General features: G+C 36.9%; 1 protein-coding gene across 1 annotated transcript; it reads left to right on the top strand.

The window, feature by feature from the left end:
- The first annotated feature begins 464 nt into the window (after positions 1-464).
- Positions 465-15,631, top strand: WBP11 (WW domain binding protein 11). The gene is made up of 11 exons (XM_055336817.1): positions 465-588; positions 1,058-1,089; positions 1,935-2,028; positions 5,081-5,277; positions 6,559-6,692; positions 6,901-7,100; positions 7,696-7,887; positions 10,684-10,785; positions 11,215-11,508; positions 12,495-12,677; positions 13,749-15,631. Exons 1-11 carry the CDS (start codon positions 525-527, stop codon positions 14,180-14,182), a joined length of 1,926 nt encoding a protein of 641 aa, XP_055192792.1. The 5' UTR covers positions 465-524; the 3' UTR covers positions 14,183-15,631.
- The last annotated feature ends 852 nt before the right edge of the window (positions 15,632-16,483 follow it).

Here is a 16,483-nt window from a genome sequence, read left to right as displayed (position 1 = left end):
TCTTTCACCCTACATAAAAACAAGGGGAGGGTGTAGGAAAAGGACTAATGGCTTTTCATATTCATGGTTTATCCTATATTAAAGCGGTTCGTGATTTTTTTTTTTCAATTTCAGAATTAGTCCATGATCCATTAAAAAAAGTTAACAATCAAAGGAATGTTACTTTTTAGGACACATGGGTGGCTTAGTGGTTGAGCATCTGCCTTTGGCTCAAGGCGTGATCCCCCCGGGTCCTGGGATCAAGTCCCTGCATCAGGCTCCCCCAGGGAGCCTGCTTCTTCCTCTGCCTATGTCTCTGCCTCTCTCTCTTTGTGTCTCTCATGAATAAACAAATAAATAAAACCTTTAAAAAAAAACTAAAGGAATGTTACTTTTCAAGAGATTGGTAGGAAGAAATTTTGTAATATAAGAAGGAAGATATTTTGTAATTATCAGAAGAATAAACTCTGTCTTTGTCTTTGCAGGGTTTTTTTTTTTTTTTTTTTTTTTTTTAATGAGCCAGGTAAACCATATAAGTTGTCAACATGGGACGGAGATCTACATCATCCACCAAGAGTGGAAAATTTATGAACCCCACAGACCAAGCCCGTAAGTGTCCATTGGTGTGGAATGATAAAGAAGAGGAGTGATAAAAATTGCAAGCACTGGAGAATCTATTATGTCTTAATTATAAAATCAGTGTTGCTAGGAGTCAGTTAGTTGTATAAAGTTATCCAGTGTTGTAGGCACATGATGAAACCTTTAAACATGCAAAAAAATTAATACTCATACTTTTAATTTGATTGACTTGCCAAGTATAATTGGCTTGAAACTTTCTTTTTGTATTTGAAATTTTGGACAGACTAGTGTTGAAAAACTTAAAGCAAAAATCTCTTAAGATTTTGGTTGACATAATTAAAGGTTGCTATTGGCATCTAGTGGGTAGAGGCCATAGATGCTGCTAAATACACTGCAATGCACAGAATAGCCTCCCACATTAATTATTATTTGTATTAAATTAGAGAAAATGCTAGTGTTCAGGATTTGAAAGTTTTATATTTTCTCTGTCTCTCTCAAGGAAAAGAAGCCCGGAAGAGAGAATTAAAGAAGGTATGATTTCAGAAGCATCCTATTACCCCTAAGTGACGTTTCGCACATCTGATTATTTGGGATTAGTGGATTTCAAAACAACATTTACAATTATTTGTCAGAAAAGATACTTTATGCTTCTTATAACAAACAATAAAATTTACTAAGCCAAAATACTGTACTTGGAAACTGAACTGAAATAACTTTACAGATAAGCTCATGATATCCTAATATTGTATATTTGATTATCTTTCCCACTGAGTTAAATAGATATCTTTGAAAGGATTTTTTTTTTTTTTTGGCGCTGTTAAAGCATACTACTTTGTTAAAAGCTACTGATTTAGTGAGTGAAAATAAATGTGATTCTGAGTAGCTTTGTGGGTTCGTTTTCCTTATTATGTACCTATTGAGTTTGTGGCAAAGTGTTTTCCCAGAATAAGACAGTGTTTACTTTTTAGTGTCATTCTTGAATACCTGAAAGAATACAGATTTTTAATAGTTTTTAATTGAACTTTTCCTATTGTACTGGTTAGCATCAAATCCTGTAAAACTTTTCTCTAGTATATATAGTTTTAGAATTTAGCCCAAAAAAAAAATCTTAAATTTTTTAAGTAATTGCTAAAGATCTCACAAAATTAAAAGAACTCTTTGCCTTAGAAAGCACATGTACTAAATAGTGATTATCTTTTTGTCTAAAGTTGAAACGTTTTTTGAGAGCCAAAAATGACATGGCTTTGTTATGGTGGTTGAAACAAGTGACCAGAAATCAAGAAGTTCAACTCAATTTTAATAGATTATTGATGCAAATTGAAGTAGAATTTCAGGAAGGTCCAATTTTTTAACACAGTGCTCTTTTTTTTCCTAAGAACAAAAAACAGCGCATGATGGTACGAGCTGCAGTTTTGAAGATGAAGGATCCCAAACAGATTATCCGGGACATGGAGAAATTGGATGAAATGGGTAAGAGTTTATTTTAAAAGGCTAGATTTTAGAGCAGAGGTATAGTCTGATACACAGAGGCAGGCAAACAGGTAATGAGTAAAGCAGCACAGATATAAGAAAAACAGAAAAGCATGATGACATTTGACACTTTGGGTTTAGTTTTAGCATCAGAAAAACAAGGAATGATGGGGAGCAGTTGCACACTGGGGATCTCCTCTAGAGTAAGATGGGTGCTGTTATTTAGCTTGAACTAGTTGTTGAGAGGAGACTGAAATCTGGAGTTTTTAATTTTTTTTTTTAAATTTTTATTTATTTATGATAGTCGCACAGAGAGAGAGAGAGAGAGAGAGAGAGGCAGAGACACAGGCAGAGGGAGAAGCAGGCTCCATGCACCGGGAGCCCGACGTGGGATTCGATCCCGGGTCTCCAGGATCGCGCCCTGGGCCAAAGGCAGGCGCCAAACCGCTGCGCCACCCAGGGATCCCTGGAGTTTTTAATTTTTTTAATGTTGGCAACTACCATGTAAATCTAAATATTAGGCTACCATGAATTTATCAGTTCCCCATTTTTTCCAGTGAGAAGATAAGACACTTGACCCACTAAGTAAGGTGGTAGAAGAAATCGTGAACTACTTAAAATTTAATTTTATAGAATATCATATATATCGTTAGGAAATCTCATTTTTCACATTTTTTTGAATGATTTTACTTAGTTTCTTCACATACATCTTCAGTATGACTACTTTTTGTCGTAACTGGAATCACACAAGATAATCCTTGCCTCCAAGTTGCTTCAGAATTCTCTGTGTGATGTTCCCATAGGAAATTTTATTGCAACCCATCTAATATTTTTAATATTAGAACATGAGATTTTTAATTGTTTTGCATCCTGCTCCTTTTTTTTTTTTGCATAAGGAAATTATCTTGACAAGATTTGTTTTCAAAGGTACTCAGTTTAAGTGGTTTGCCAAAGATCAGATAGTAGGTGAAAAAGGTACAGTGGATCTCAATAATACATTAAATGGGTTGAAAAAAAAAAAAAATCCAGGGGTGCCTGAGTGGCTCAATCGGTTAAGCATCTGCTTTTGGCTCGGGTCATGATCCCAGGGTCCTGGGAGTGGACCCCATAATGAGCTCTCTGCTCAGCAGGGAGCCTGCTTCTCCCTCTGCCTCTGCCTGCTGCTCCCCCAGCTTGTGCCCCCTCCCCCATCAAATAAGTAAATAATCTTTAAAAATAAAAAAGTCCAGTTATGTGGGGTTATGGTATTAGAGGTTCTTTTAATAATGTAACGTAGCTTGTGCATTTAGCCTGGGCTAAATTAAATTTTATTTAATAATTAGTTCTGGATCAGATTGCTTGATCGCAAATCTTTCTCAGTTCAGCTCTAACTGATCCCATTTGTTGCCTCTGGTTTAAATATTACTGTGGGCAGTTGTTATCCCTAGAGTGTCAAGACATGAAATGACCTATTAAATTCAGATTGATTTATGTGGTTTTAAAAGGAGATAATAGTAGTAATGGAGGTTTATTGAGCTCTTATTTTGCTATGCACCAGTTTTTTCCATATGCTATTTAATCCTTAAAACAACTTTCAGGTAGGTGTATTAACCTATTTTATGGATGAGGAAACTCAGGCACAGAGAGATTGTATACTTTTCTCAAGGTCATGCTATTAGGAAGTAGCAAACTGGGATTAAAACTCAGGCATTCAACACTTTCATTAATCACACCAAGAATAGTGTATGTTGTAAGACTATCCTCTTCTGAATAAATCACCTAGGTTAAAAGGATTTAGGGAAGAAGATAATTAAACTTGTTATCATTTTAAAAAAAAAAAAGGAAAAGGGAGAAGGGAATACTGTTGAGGGCTCAGTGCAAACTAGTTTAGGCAGAAGAAATACATAGATTGACTCCCATAATTGGGAAATCCCAGAGGGAAGCCTTCCTAGAAAACACAGGTATGGTTATTGAGACTGTTCATCTGCCTGGTCTACTCTCTTGTTAGCTTCATTCAGCATATTGCTAATGAACTGCTTGGGATGGGAAGTAAGAATATGTGCTTGGAACTGGTGGGAGACAAGGTTATAACTCTAGGTTTATTTTATCCCTCCTGTAAAGGAGCGTCACACTCTCACATTCACAAAGTCTCAGAGAATGATCTGGTTTCAACTTGAATCATGTGCCAGTTGATCTCTGAGTCAGTCACTGGTGAGGACAACAGAGGGAGGCACGTATAATTGACCAGGCAAGCTCAGGAGTCTTGTGCTAATAATCCTTTTTGGGGTAAAAGACCTGAAATTAAGCCCCCTGTTGAACACATGGAAAGAGAAGGAATTATATGGTAGTTAGACAATATCAGTCTGTCATAAAAATAATTAAGCTGCAAGCTAAACACCACAGGATATTTTGTGATCACTTAGTCATCAAAGCTTTGTTGTGAGTAGTTGATGTCCACATTTTCCAGATGAAGAAGCTAAACATAAGAGAATTCAAGTGCCTAAGATCTCAGAATTAAGTGACATAATTAATCTGTCTGGCTGAAGCCTCACTATACTATAGCAAGTTGTTAGCATAAATAAAAATTTATTTTTATGTAATAAAAATTTACAGTAATGATGAAAATCAACTAATTAGATGACATTAGACTTAGAAAAGAAAATAAAATTAATGGCTATCTTAAAGGGGTGGAATTTTAAAAAAAAACCTATTGCACTTCTTTTTAATAAAATTTAAAATTTTATTAAATAAAATTTAATAAAATTTAAGATATAAATCCCTGTTAAAAGCTTTATCATATAAGGAGATTTTATGGGGCATCCTGGGTGGCTTAGCAGTTTAGCACCGCCTTCAGCCCAGAGCGTGATTCTGGAGACCTGGGATTGAGTCCCACGTTGGGCCCTCTGCATAGAGCCTGCTTCTCTTTCTGCCTATGTCTCTGCCTCTCTCTCTGTGTCTCTCATGAATAAATAAGTAAAATCGTAAAGGAGATTTTATTAAGTGATATAGCTAGTTGATACCTAAACGAAGTGACTCTTTGTTTTGAATCTCAGTATCTGCTCTTTTCTTTCAGAGTTCAACCCAGTGCAGCAACCACAGTTAAATGAGAAGGTGCTGAAAGACAAGCGTAAAAAGCTGCGTGAAACCTTTGAACGTATTCTACGACTCTATGAAAAAGAGAATCCGGACATTTACAAAGAATTGAGAAAGCTAGAAGTGGAATATGAACAGAAGAGGGCTCAACTTAGCCAATATTTTGATGCTGTCAAGGTAATCAAGTTTCTCTAGAGAGGTAAACTAAAATGTTATATTTAGATTTGCTTTTTAAATTGTTAATGGGAGAATTGGTCATGATGGACTTCTTCCTCTTGGCAATTTCCTATCATATAAACTTCATTATGGCAATTTCTTGTCAAACTATCTCATGAACCAACCAATCTTAGTGATGTATATTTATACAAGAGAAATTAATCCATCTGCCAGTATAGTAATAGCTAAAAACTGGAAATAGCCCAGATGTCCATTAATAGGAAAATGAATAAACAACCTAGAATATTTATAAAATTGAATGTACTCAGCAATATAAATAAATGCTCTACTGATACTCAAAACAACAGGAATTAAGAAAAAAATTTAATGGATAAATCTCAAAGCATGTTGAATTTCTATCATAGTTAGGATTCCATTTGTATGAAATTGTAGGACCAGCAGAATTAATCTATGAATGAAAGCGTTTGTAACGGTGGTTGCTTTGGGATAGTGTTAGGGATGATTGAGAAGAAATGTGAACTAGACGCATTTGTCAAAACTCAGAATTTAATTTCACTGGGAGTTTTGTCTCAAAAATGTAAAAAACCCAAATGGTATAATTTTTGCAAAGCAGGTAGTATAGGTCCCCTTTTACAGATAAGGAAACCAAGGAACTTGCTTAGTCGTACAGCTAGTATGTGGCAGAAATCCAACAAAGACTAATTTTAGAAACCCAAGCTCTACCATTGGATATATAGTATTTATAAGTTCATTGATAAGTGTTAATTATCATACAGAATATTTAAAAGGATGGCTTTGGTGCTAGATACTTTTTTTTTTAATTTTTTTTAATTTATGATAGTCACACAGAGAGAGAGAGAGAGAGAGGCAGAGACCGAGACCTAGGCAGAGGGAGAAGCAGGCTCCATGCACCGGGAGCCCGACGTGGGATTCGATCCCGGGTCTCCAGGATTGCGCCCTGGGCCAAAGGCAGGCGCCAAACCGCTGCGCCACCCAGGGATCCCGGTGCTAGATACTTTTAACAGTTAACCATAACCCAAAAGGATAAGTTAATAATAAGGGAGAAAAACAGCTGAGTTTTGTTTCTTTTAAAGGTGATAGAGATTCTTTCCATTCATCAACAGACTTTGGAAATGTTGACAAATACTGATATTCTTGTTTTTCCTGATACTTAATGTTAGGTAGAAAGCAAATCCAGGTTATGAAACAGCAGATACTGAATTTTAACTGTTGAGTTTGTGGGTTGCTCTTATACTATTGAAAGATTTTTCTCTGTTTCAGAATGCTCAGCATGTGGAAGTGGAGAGTATTCCCTTGCCAGATATGCCACATGCTCCTTCCAACATCTTGATCCAGGACATTCCACTTCCTGGTGCCCAGCCACCCTCCATCCTTAAAAAGACCTCAGCCTATGGGTGAGGAAGCAGTAGCATAATTAAATAATATTTATTAAAAGTACCTTTTGGCTGTCCACTGCCAAAATTATTGCAGTGGGAATTAAAAGGCAATGGGAATGTAAGCAGTGCCTTACTTGATTAAATGTGAGGTAAGAAATCCCTTGAAAATATTTTAGAAGAAGAAATAAATATTGTTAATGTGATTACTGTAAAATTTTCTTTACAGACCTCCCACACGGGCAGTTTCTATACTTCCTCTTCTTGGACATGGTGTGCCACGTTTGCCCCCTGGTAGAAAACCTCCTGGTCCTCCCCCTGGTCCACCACCTCCTCAAGTCTTGCAAATGTATGGCCGTAAAGTGGGCTTTGCCCTAGATCTTCCCCCTCGCAGGCGGGATGAAGACATGTTATATAGCCCAGAACTTGGTAAGGAGTGACTTCCTTTTGCTCTTGCAGCTTTTCCACTGTCATTTTTTTATGTTGGTCCTGTTTAACATCTTGTTCACCATCCTCAGAACTTAGGAGATAAATCATGATTACATATACTTACTAACAGATGGATAAATCATAGAATTTACCCAAGAAAAACCAACACACATTAGGAAGTACAGAAATATTTATTGTGTTTTAAATTAGGCTTTTTTTTTGAGATTCCTTAAGCCTTGGATACCTGTTTCCTTTTCAGTTTTATTGCTATCATACCAGAGCATAATTGTATATAGTTACTGGTGTGTGTGTGTGTGTGTGTGTGTGTGTGTGTGTGTGTGTGTACGTGTACCAGTTTCTAAGTAGAATTTGTTTTCAAATTTTAACTTTTTAAAAAATATTTTACATTATCAAAAAGATTTTAAAACTATTACCAAACGGAAATATTTTCAGACTATATGAAGAACTATTACATACAGAGTCATTTTAAATAATGAAGCTATTCTGAGTTAGCACAGTTTTCTGTGCTTTGGTATACCATGAAGTGGAGGATCCAGTCATCTTACATGTTTCCTGCTCCCTTCTCCCTTTTCAGCTCAACGGGGTCATGATGATGATGTTTCCAGCACCAGTGAAGATGACGGATATCCTGAGGACATGGATCAAGATAAGCATGATGACAGTACTGATGACAGTGACACTGACAGGTCAGATGGAGAAAGTGAAGGGGATGAATTTGTGCACCGTGATGATAACGAGAGAGACAACAATGAAGAAAAGAAGTCAGGTATGTGCAAATGAAAGTTCATGGTATTGATAGTAGCAGACAAGATGAAGGTCCTGATTTATTAGTGTATCTGTGAAAGTAATTGTGAGCACCTTGAAAAGAAGGGTCATAGTTTTATTCATCTTTATATCAAAAAACTCAAAAGTTCATGATACATAGTCCTCAGTGGACATTTGTGAGGGGAAAAAAGTTAAGCAGAGTATGTGATAAAGAAGTCTATGTAATAAAGTTCACTTTGAGAGAAAAAGAGCTATTCAACAGCATACAGATGGGCTCTTGTGGGTCTGTATAGGAACAAAAGAATAACCATGTAACTATTTTGATTGAGAAAGCCATATTCATATCATTGGGGTTTTTTTGGTAAGTCTGCTTAAATATTTTTTTAAGGTTTTATTTATTCGAGAGAGGCAGAGAGAGAGAGAGGCAGAGATACAGGCAGAGGGAGAAGCAGGCTTCATGCAGGGAACCCAATGTGGGACTTGATCCTGGGACTCCAGGATCACGCCCTGGGCCAAAGGCAGGTGCTAAATCGCTGAGCCATCCAGGGATTCCCCCTACTTAAATGTTTTTATCTGGAGCCATTTAAATTTCTGTGTTCATTTCGTCTCACATCAACCAGACCATAATTATAATTCTGGTACACCTCCAAGTAGACTCATGATTTAATGGAAGTACCCATAATATATGATATATGTCCATTTGAAATGTGTGGGAGATATCAGAAAGGGACACAGAACATAAAGACTTCTAACTCTGGGAAATGAACTAGGGGTGGTGGAAGGGGAGGAGGGCGGGAGGTGGGGGTGAATGGGTGACGGGCACGGAGGGGGACACTTGACGGGATGAGCACTGGGTGTTATTCTGTATGTTGGTAAATTGAACACCAATAAAAATTAATTCATTAAAAAAAATAATAAAAAAAAATAAAATCAAACTGAGTTATGTGTACTTTTAAAAAGTAGTTAAGGCATTCATCAAGATAAGTTTAAGCATCATGATAGATATTGAGCAATATAAAATGTATAATCTGCCACACCTCTGCAGTCTTTGAGTTTCTTTTAAAATTATTTTTGTCAGAGGACCTGCATGGCTCAGTGGGTTAAGCATCTGACTCTTAATTTCAGCCCAGGTCATGATCTCAGGATTGTGGGATCAAGGCCAGCCGCCTGTTCACACATGCAAGCGCTCACATGTGCTTGTTCTCTCTCTAAAATAAATAAGATCTTTTAAAAATAAATAAAAGCAAAATTGTTTTTGTAGTCTACAACAGCATATTTATGTATTTGTAATACTACTGATGTTCGTATTTGAAGTGATGACAAGTCTTTGATATTTCATAAGAATCGTGGTTGCAAACCAAAAAGCTGTCTTAAAGGGGTGGATGGAGCTCATAACGAAAATTATAGACGACTTATATAGGAGCTAGTACTAGAAAGTACGGAGTTCTTAGAGCCACAGCAGCTTCATTTTTCTCTGGAATCGTGTGATCCTTTGCCTCATTTTTCTTTTTTTCTGCCAACTTGTTTTACTTTTACATACTTATCAATGGATGTGTGCTGAAAGTGGCTATCCTGTGATTTGACATTCAACTAAAATTTGAGTTTTTACTATATGTAAGGAATTTTCCTAGACCAACGATACAAAATAGATAAAACTAAAGCCCTGCCCACATGGAACTTTGTAAATGTTTACCAACTAAGGCTGCTCCTAATTTCATACCATTTAGCATGATGTTTAATAGTGTCTAGTGGATAGCCTGTTTTGTCAGGTTACAAAGGTGCTTTCTATTCCAAGTTTGCTAAGAATTTTTATTATAAATATTTTATAAGTGTCTGTTGAGATGTTAGGGATTTTAAGTTGTGTACTGTAATGAATTCTATTCATGGCTTTTCTAATGTTCAACCTTCTTTTGCATTTCTGGGACCAACTCTATATGTTTATGATGTGTTTCTTTTAAAGCACTGTTGGATTCAATGTGGTTATAAAATTGGCCCTTGAACAACATGGGGGTTAGGAACACCGACCCTCTGCACAATCAAAAATCTGTGTATAACTTTGAGTCCCCCACAGTTAGCCTACTAATAGCCTATTGTTGACCAGATTTTTTACTGATAACATGAATAATCAATTAACACACGTTTTGTTGTTGCATATATTATATACTACATTCTTGCAATAAAGTAAGGTAGAGAATTTTTAAGGAAAATACACTCTCAGTACTGTACCGTATCACAAAAAATCCACTGTGCAAGTACCCACTCAGTTCAAACCTGTGTTCAGTGGTCAGTTGTATTTTACAATTGGTTAGTTTTGGTATCAAGGTTGTGCTAGCTTCATATGTTCTGGATTGCATTCCATCTTTTCTGTTCCCTTTTATAGGAAATTTCTGTAATTTAATGTTTGGCTGAACTTCTTTATAAAATTATTTGGGCCAGGTTAAAAATAGATTTTTAACTACCGTTTCAATTTTATATGTTGTAGTCTTACCACTTCTGTGGCCAATTTTTATAATTTTTATTTTTTTAAAGAAATGTCTGTTATCTGGGTGTTCAGTTTTACTGGCATAAAGATGTTAATAGTATTCTTTAAGTTTTTGAAATTTATAGATTTTAAATCACAATAACATGTTTACCACCAGTTGGCACTTCTTATACTTTCTTTTTATGACTGTTTTCTATACTTAACTTCTGCCAAATAGTGAGCAGCATCCTATCTAGTGCTTTATCACATTATATAGGGAACATTTGCTGAGTTTTGTTGTTCTAATCCACCCTATTCTCTCCCTCTACCCCTTAGGTCTGAGTGTAAGATTTGCAGATATGCCTGGAAAATCAAGGAAGAAAAAGAAGAACATGAAGGAGCTGACTCCTCTTCAAGCCATGATGCTTCGAATGGCAGGTAAGACAGGGAAAGAAGAGTGAAATCACCTTTTGGGTATTTCCTCCTGCCACTTCCTTTACATACATTTTCCTATTTAGTGTCTCAACAACTCTGAAATAAGTAATAAATCCTTGTTTTTAAAAGTTAAGGTTTGGAGACATTTGGAGACTAAGCTGCCCAAAGTTACCCAGCTAGTAAGTGGTTAAACTGGCATTTAAATCCAGGTCTGTCTTGTTCTAAAGCCCAGGCTTGTTTCACTGCTCCAGTAGCATAGATGAGTAGAATACTATCTTGATTCCTTCACATCTAAGTAGTTTATTAAAGAAGGCTAGTTACTTGTTAATTTTTAAAAAGCACTTGATTGAGCATGTGTCTGCAGGCTTTGCTATTTTGCAGGCTGTAGAAAATGAATCAACTCCATTTCACCTGGTTTAAAATTTCTTCTAGGTCAGGAAATCCCTGAGGAAGGACGAGAAGTAGAAGAATTTTCAGAGGATGATGACGAAGATGATTCTGATGATTCTGAAGCAGAAAAGCAATCACAGAAACAGCATAAAGAGGAATCTCTTTCTGACGGCACATCTACTACTTCTTCACAGCAGCAAGCTCCCCCACAGTCTGTTCCTCCTTCTCAGATACAAGCACCTCCCATGCCAGGACCACCTCCTCTTGGACCACCACCTGCTCCACCTTTACGGCCACCTGGACCACCTACTGGCCTTCCTCCTGGACCACCTCCAGGTAAGTAGACACTGATATATTGTGAATAATTAACTAAGTCTACCTGTGATTAGAGTGACGAAGTCATTCCGAAAATATATATTAGTAGTGATGTTTTGTTTTTCCTAGTATAAGTCTCTAGGAGATAAAGGATAGTACAATTTACTTATTCCTATACCACTGTTCACAGTTCATAGTACTTCTGACAGCCTTCTTTTCCTCCAAAGCTCTTCTCTTTGCAGGGTTCTGTAGCTCTGAGGTTAGCAGGCAGAAACAGGAGTATTGAACCTGGGGGTTTCTTTAGTACTGTTATTTTTAATGACAAGTTGACCCAATTCAAAATTGATAGTTAATGAGATTAGGGTACAGTAAATACTATCAGGCATCCTTCCTTGGTTGGGAATTGTTGGAAGTCAGTCTTTAGAGACAAAAGGGATCAGTATTAATATAATCTTTGGCATACAAGAATGAGAAGTTTGTTTTGAAGTTTGAACTTGGCAATTTATGATTTTATAGTCCTTCATCCTACAGTTGGCCAGTTAGGTTTTCTTCGCTTGAGTTCATCCCTTTTTGATTGGTGGTGCAAAGCACATTACCTCTCCTGTGTCATCTTCTGTCATCCTTGCCTACATATCTTCCTGTGTTTCAGGGGGAATGCTTAAAGAGTTCTGCTTTGTATTCCATTTTCAGCTTATTTTTGAACCCACTTAAAAATCTTTTCCTCTTTGTTCAATTTCTAGCCCAGCAGAACTGTGCTTTAAAAAAACTATATTTTTTATCAGTACTGGGAAATAAAGAGAAATGATCCATAACAAGTTTAGCGCTCTATCTCTGGTGCTCAGATATTTGTTGAGTGAATTCTTTTTCCACCTGTGTTTTGATCAGTTTTTGAAGTTACCTGATTTCAAGTTAAAATGCTAAGTCAGACCACATTCGAGTTATCTTTATACCAGTTACGACTTGGTATGTATTTCTCTTACATTAGTTTGTCATTTTTCTCTTTTCAGGAGCTCCTCCATTCCTGAGGCCCCCTGGAATGCCAGGACTCCGAGGGCCTTTACCCCGACTTTTGCCTCCAGGCCCACCACCAGGCCGACCCCCTGGCCCTCCCCCGGGTCCACCTCCAGGTCTGCCTCCTGGCCCTCCTCCTCGGGGACCCCCACCAAGGCTACCTCCCCCTGCACCTCCAGGTGAAGCTTTTAATTTCTACTACAAAAATTTAACTATTATATATTTCATTTGCTCTAAGACATATTTTCACATCTCAATATCCTGAAGTCAAAGGGTATCCTAAAATGATGTTTTTTAACAGCTTTTGGCCTGGGTTGAAGTTGAGTTCTTCCACAGAGTATTTGCACTGGATTCTCCTTGTCCTGTGAGGGGCTTTTCCCAGCCAGAGACCACTTGGGATTAAATTCTCCATTTGAGTAGTGTGTTTTGTGGGGGTGGGGGGCAATTGTAAAGTCATTCCATGTATTTCCATATATTTCTTAACTATATGTACCAACTTAAAGTTTGAAATTACAAGGCACATTTCCATGTGCTTTTATCATAGTGTACCAGTGTATTTCTGGTTTATTACACTGTCCCAGTCTAATGTGAAGGCCTCCTTTGAAGCTCCCCAGCTTGGACTCTCCATGGTATCTGGAATAATTATGAGTCTATATAAGCAATAGTATCTTAGGTTCCATGAAATTTGGCATTTTTATTCAGTCTTAAAAGTGGCATTTGAAGAAAATCAGATCTGCAATTTTGGGTAAATGACAGTGGTGTTGTCTGAACCATCAAAGGACTTGAATTCTTTTCCATTGGTGGTAACATACCATGATTAGTTACATTCATGTCCTTTGATGTTTAAAATTTCATTTCCTGGCCATTGGGTTACCTTTTTCAGGGGAGGAATGGTGTGGAAATCAGTAAATAATGCATGAGAATGTAACTCCCAACCTTGGCCTTGATAACATGTCTAGTATACAGCTAGAGTAGAGTCTTGGGCTTTCAGAGTTGAAATCATACTTGAAACCAGTTAGTGTTGTTGACTTTGTATTGTAAGACAGTACATTACTCAGAGAGGAAGAAAACCTAAGTACAGGGGTATAGACTGAAAGTGAATACTATTTCACAATAAAGTACTCCTTACTATCAAAATCTATTCCTGAGCATCATAGTTTCAGCTTGTTTTCTGTAAATTGCCCATGTTTAAAAAATTGTCAGCCTCTGTTTCTCATGGTGTTCACCTGCCTGTTTTCTCCTTCATTTAGGCATCCCTCCACCTCGTCCTGGCATGATGCGCCCACCTTTGGTGCCTCCACTTGGACCTGCCCCACCTGGGCTTTTCCCACCAGCTCCCTTGCCCAACCCGGGGGTTTTAAGTGCTCCACCCAACTTGATTCAGCGACCCAAGGCGGATGATACAAGCGCAGCCACCATTGAGAAGAAAGCCACAGCAACCATCAGTGCCAAGCCACAGATCACTAATCCCAAGGCAGAGATTACTCGATTCGTGCCCACGGCATTAAGGGTACGTCGGGAGAATAAAGGGGCTGCTGCTGCTCCCCAAAGAAAGTCAGAGGATGATTCTGCTGTGCCTCTTGCCAAAGCAGCTCCCAAATCTGGTCCATCTGTTCCTGTCTCCGTTCAGACCAAGGATGATGTTTATGAAGCTTTCATGAAAGAGATGGAAGGGCTACTGTGACACCTCTTAATGCCAGAGTGTTTCTGTTCATACCAGAGGTTGGTGGGGAAAGAGGCTTTTACTAAACTTAGTGAAAGAGCGACTTTCACTGTCAGGGTATTTTTAAATTTCAGTTCAAGGAATATCCTAAAGTTTAGCCTTGTTCAGAATTTATTGCATATAAGAGAGGATTATTTCATTCAGAATAAATTGGTTATTGAAGCAGTGCTGCTAACATCCATTCCCTTTCATACCACCGTTTTCATCCAGTTTGTTCCCCTTCTCCAATTTTTTGGAAACTTGTGATCGAGGGGATCTTGTTACTTATTTGTTTTGATTCTCTTCTTGTGTGCAGTGGGCACTGGAGTAGAGATTTCTGAAAAAAACAGTTTATTTTACCCCATCTTGCCTTTTGTGTTTGAGTTATTTTAATATTTTCTTGTAAATATTTTGTAATATTTTAGTGAAATGGATCGCAATGTCATTTCCTAATACAAAGCAAGATATGTGGGAAGAAAATGTACAATTCTTTGATTAAAATTATTTCCCACTGACCTGAACTTTGAGTGTTTCGTGGAATAAATAAATAAATGTTCTACACCAAGATATCCTCTGTGTTACTGATGATATATAAATATGGTATCTGTGTTAGGGGCAGTAAAGAAGCAAGGATTTAAAATCTCTGTTTTAAGGAACTGCCATTGCTGGTACAGAATAAGAATCTTATTGAAAATATTGTTAAAACTAAGTTTTAAATTTTAAGGGATAAAGAAAAGAATTATTTTCCTTCGGGATTATACTGGCTTTGGAGAAATTGAAAGGTTATTTATTGTATAGAACATGAATCTTCTCAAGGATTATTTACTTTTCCAGAGCTTTGTGAGCTTAGTGATGGGAAAAGCTTCTTTTAAACTGTGTCTAAATTATTAGATAGCTAGAGAAGGTGACTACTATTATTTTATTGAATTTGTCAGTTATATGAGCTTTTATTATTAAAAGACAAAATGAAGAATGCTCAATATTGTTAATTTACATTGATATAATTTTCTTTAAAAAGTGCTTTAATAGCTAGTTCAGCTAGCCAGTAATCCTAATAATTTTCACAGATATTTTCTCCATCTTACAGATGAGAGTATTGAAGCTAAAGGAGTTGTGTGAATTAGCCAGTGGCCCAAAGTATGAATATTTTATGAACAAAGATACACACGCACAGTGAGACAATGTGTGCATTGAGTTTAGACTAGACATACCTATTCTTACTTTGTATCTTAAATACCTGTCACATGAATCCCATGTCATCAAAAATTGGTAGTATCCTAAAAAAAATAGTACAATAATATGATAAGGCTTTTATTTTCTTGCAAGTGATTCCTTGATGGATTTTTAGATTTCTCTTCTGAGATCCTGTGTGTATGAAACTTTTCTTGGAAATTACTCTTTCAGATTAAAGCAAGTCTTGTCAAACCAGTCTATAGGTCATTTTGGATTTTTTCTTTTTTTAAGATTTTATTTGAGACTGTGAAAGCACAAGCAGGGCGAGTAGCAGAGGGAGAGGGGGAAGCAGGCTCCTTTGTGAGCAGGGAGCCCGAGGTGGGGCTTGATCCCAGGGTGAAGGCAGATGCTTAACCCACCGAGTCACCCAGGTACCCTGGGCTTTTTTTTTTTTTTTTCAGTATAGTCATTTAGTGTAACCAGTAAGTGAATTGAATATTTGATCATTTAAATGCTAAGATGGAACACCATTCTATCATCATTAAGTCAATATTATACTTTAAATGTAAACAATTATTTGGTATTTGGTCTGTAATATTTTTAGCGTTCTTGCTTGAAGTTTATATTTTTTCTGAGATTTCTGTTTTCACATTTATTAGGCTGTTCAGTTTATCATAGTCATTTCCTAGTATCGCTAGTTTAATTTTCTGAAATGTCAGCTGTAAAATCTGGCACATTTTTATGTTACCTCTATTTGCAGGAAAGGGTAACCCGTTCAAAATTTGGATAGGTTCTGAGTCAGCATTTGTCATGATCATAATTCACCCTGTGATTTCAAAAAAATGCTTGGATCAATGTTAAGCTTGATAAAAATCTTTAATCAGATAATATGGATAAATACTGTTTCCTTCTCAGTGTCATTTTATTATACAATAATTGCCCCTTAAAGTCGTTTTCACAGCAGTCTGCCAAGGCATGGAATCCGCATAAAGCCTTAGATGACATCCAAAGGTCAGTTTAGTTTCGATTCTAATTTTTTTGCACATTCCAATTTGTGCCCTTTATAAAACATTGCTTTGTTTATACAGATTCGGGAGGTATTTTTTAATA

Source organism: Nyctereutes procyonoides, unplaced genomic scaffold, assembly GCF_905146905.1.
Source record: "Nyctereutes procyonoides isolate TBG_1078 unplaced genomic scaffold, NYPRO_anot_genome, whole genome shotgun sequence".
Lineage (NCBI taxonomy): Eukaryota > Metazoa > Chordata > Mammalia > Carnivora > Canidae > Nyctereutes > Nyctereutes procyonoides.
Note: the sequence above shows the minus strand (reverse complement) of the source record. Positions and strands in the feature narration are given on the sequence as shown.

Excerpts from the sequence above, each read along its gene's own strand:
- WBP11 (XM_055336817.1), top strand. The coding sequence starts at position 525 with ATGGGACGGAGATCTACATCATCCACCAAGAGTGGAAAATTTATGAAC. Across the intron at positions 5,278-6,558 it reads AATATTTTGATGCTGTCAAG|AATGCTCAGCATGTGGAAGT; the intron begins GTAATCAAGTTT and ends TCTCTGTTTCAG. Across the intron at positions 6,693-6,900 it reads AAAAAGACCTCAGCCTATGG|ACCTCCCACACGGGCAGTTT; the intron begins GTGAGGAAGCAG and ends TTTTCTTTACAG.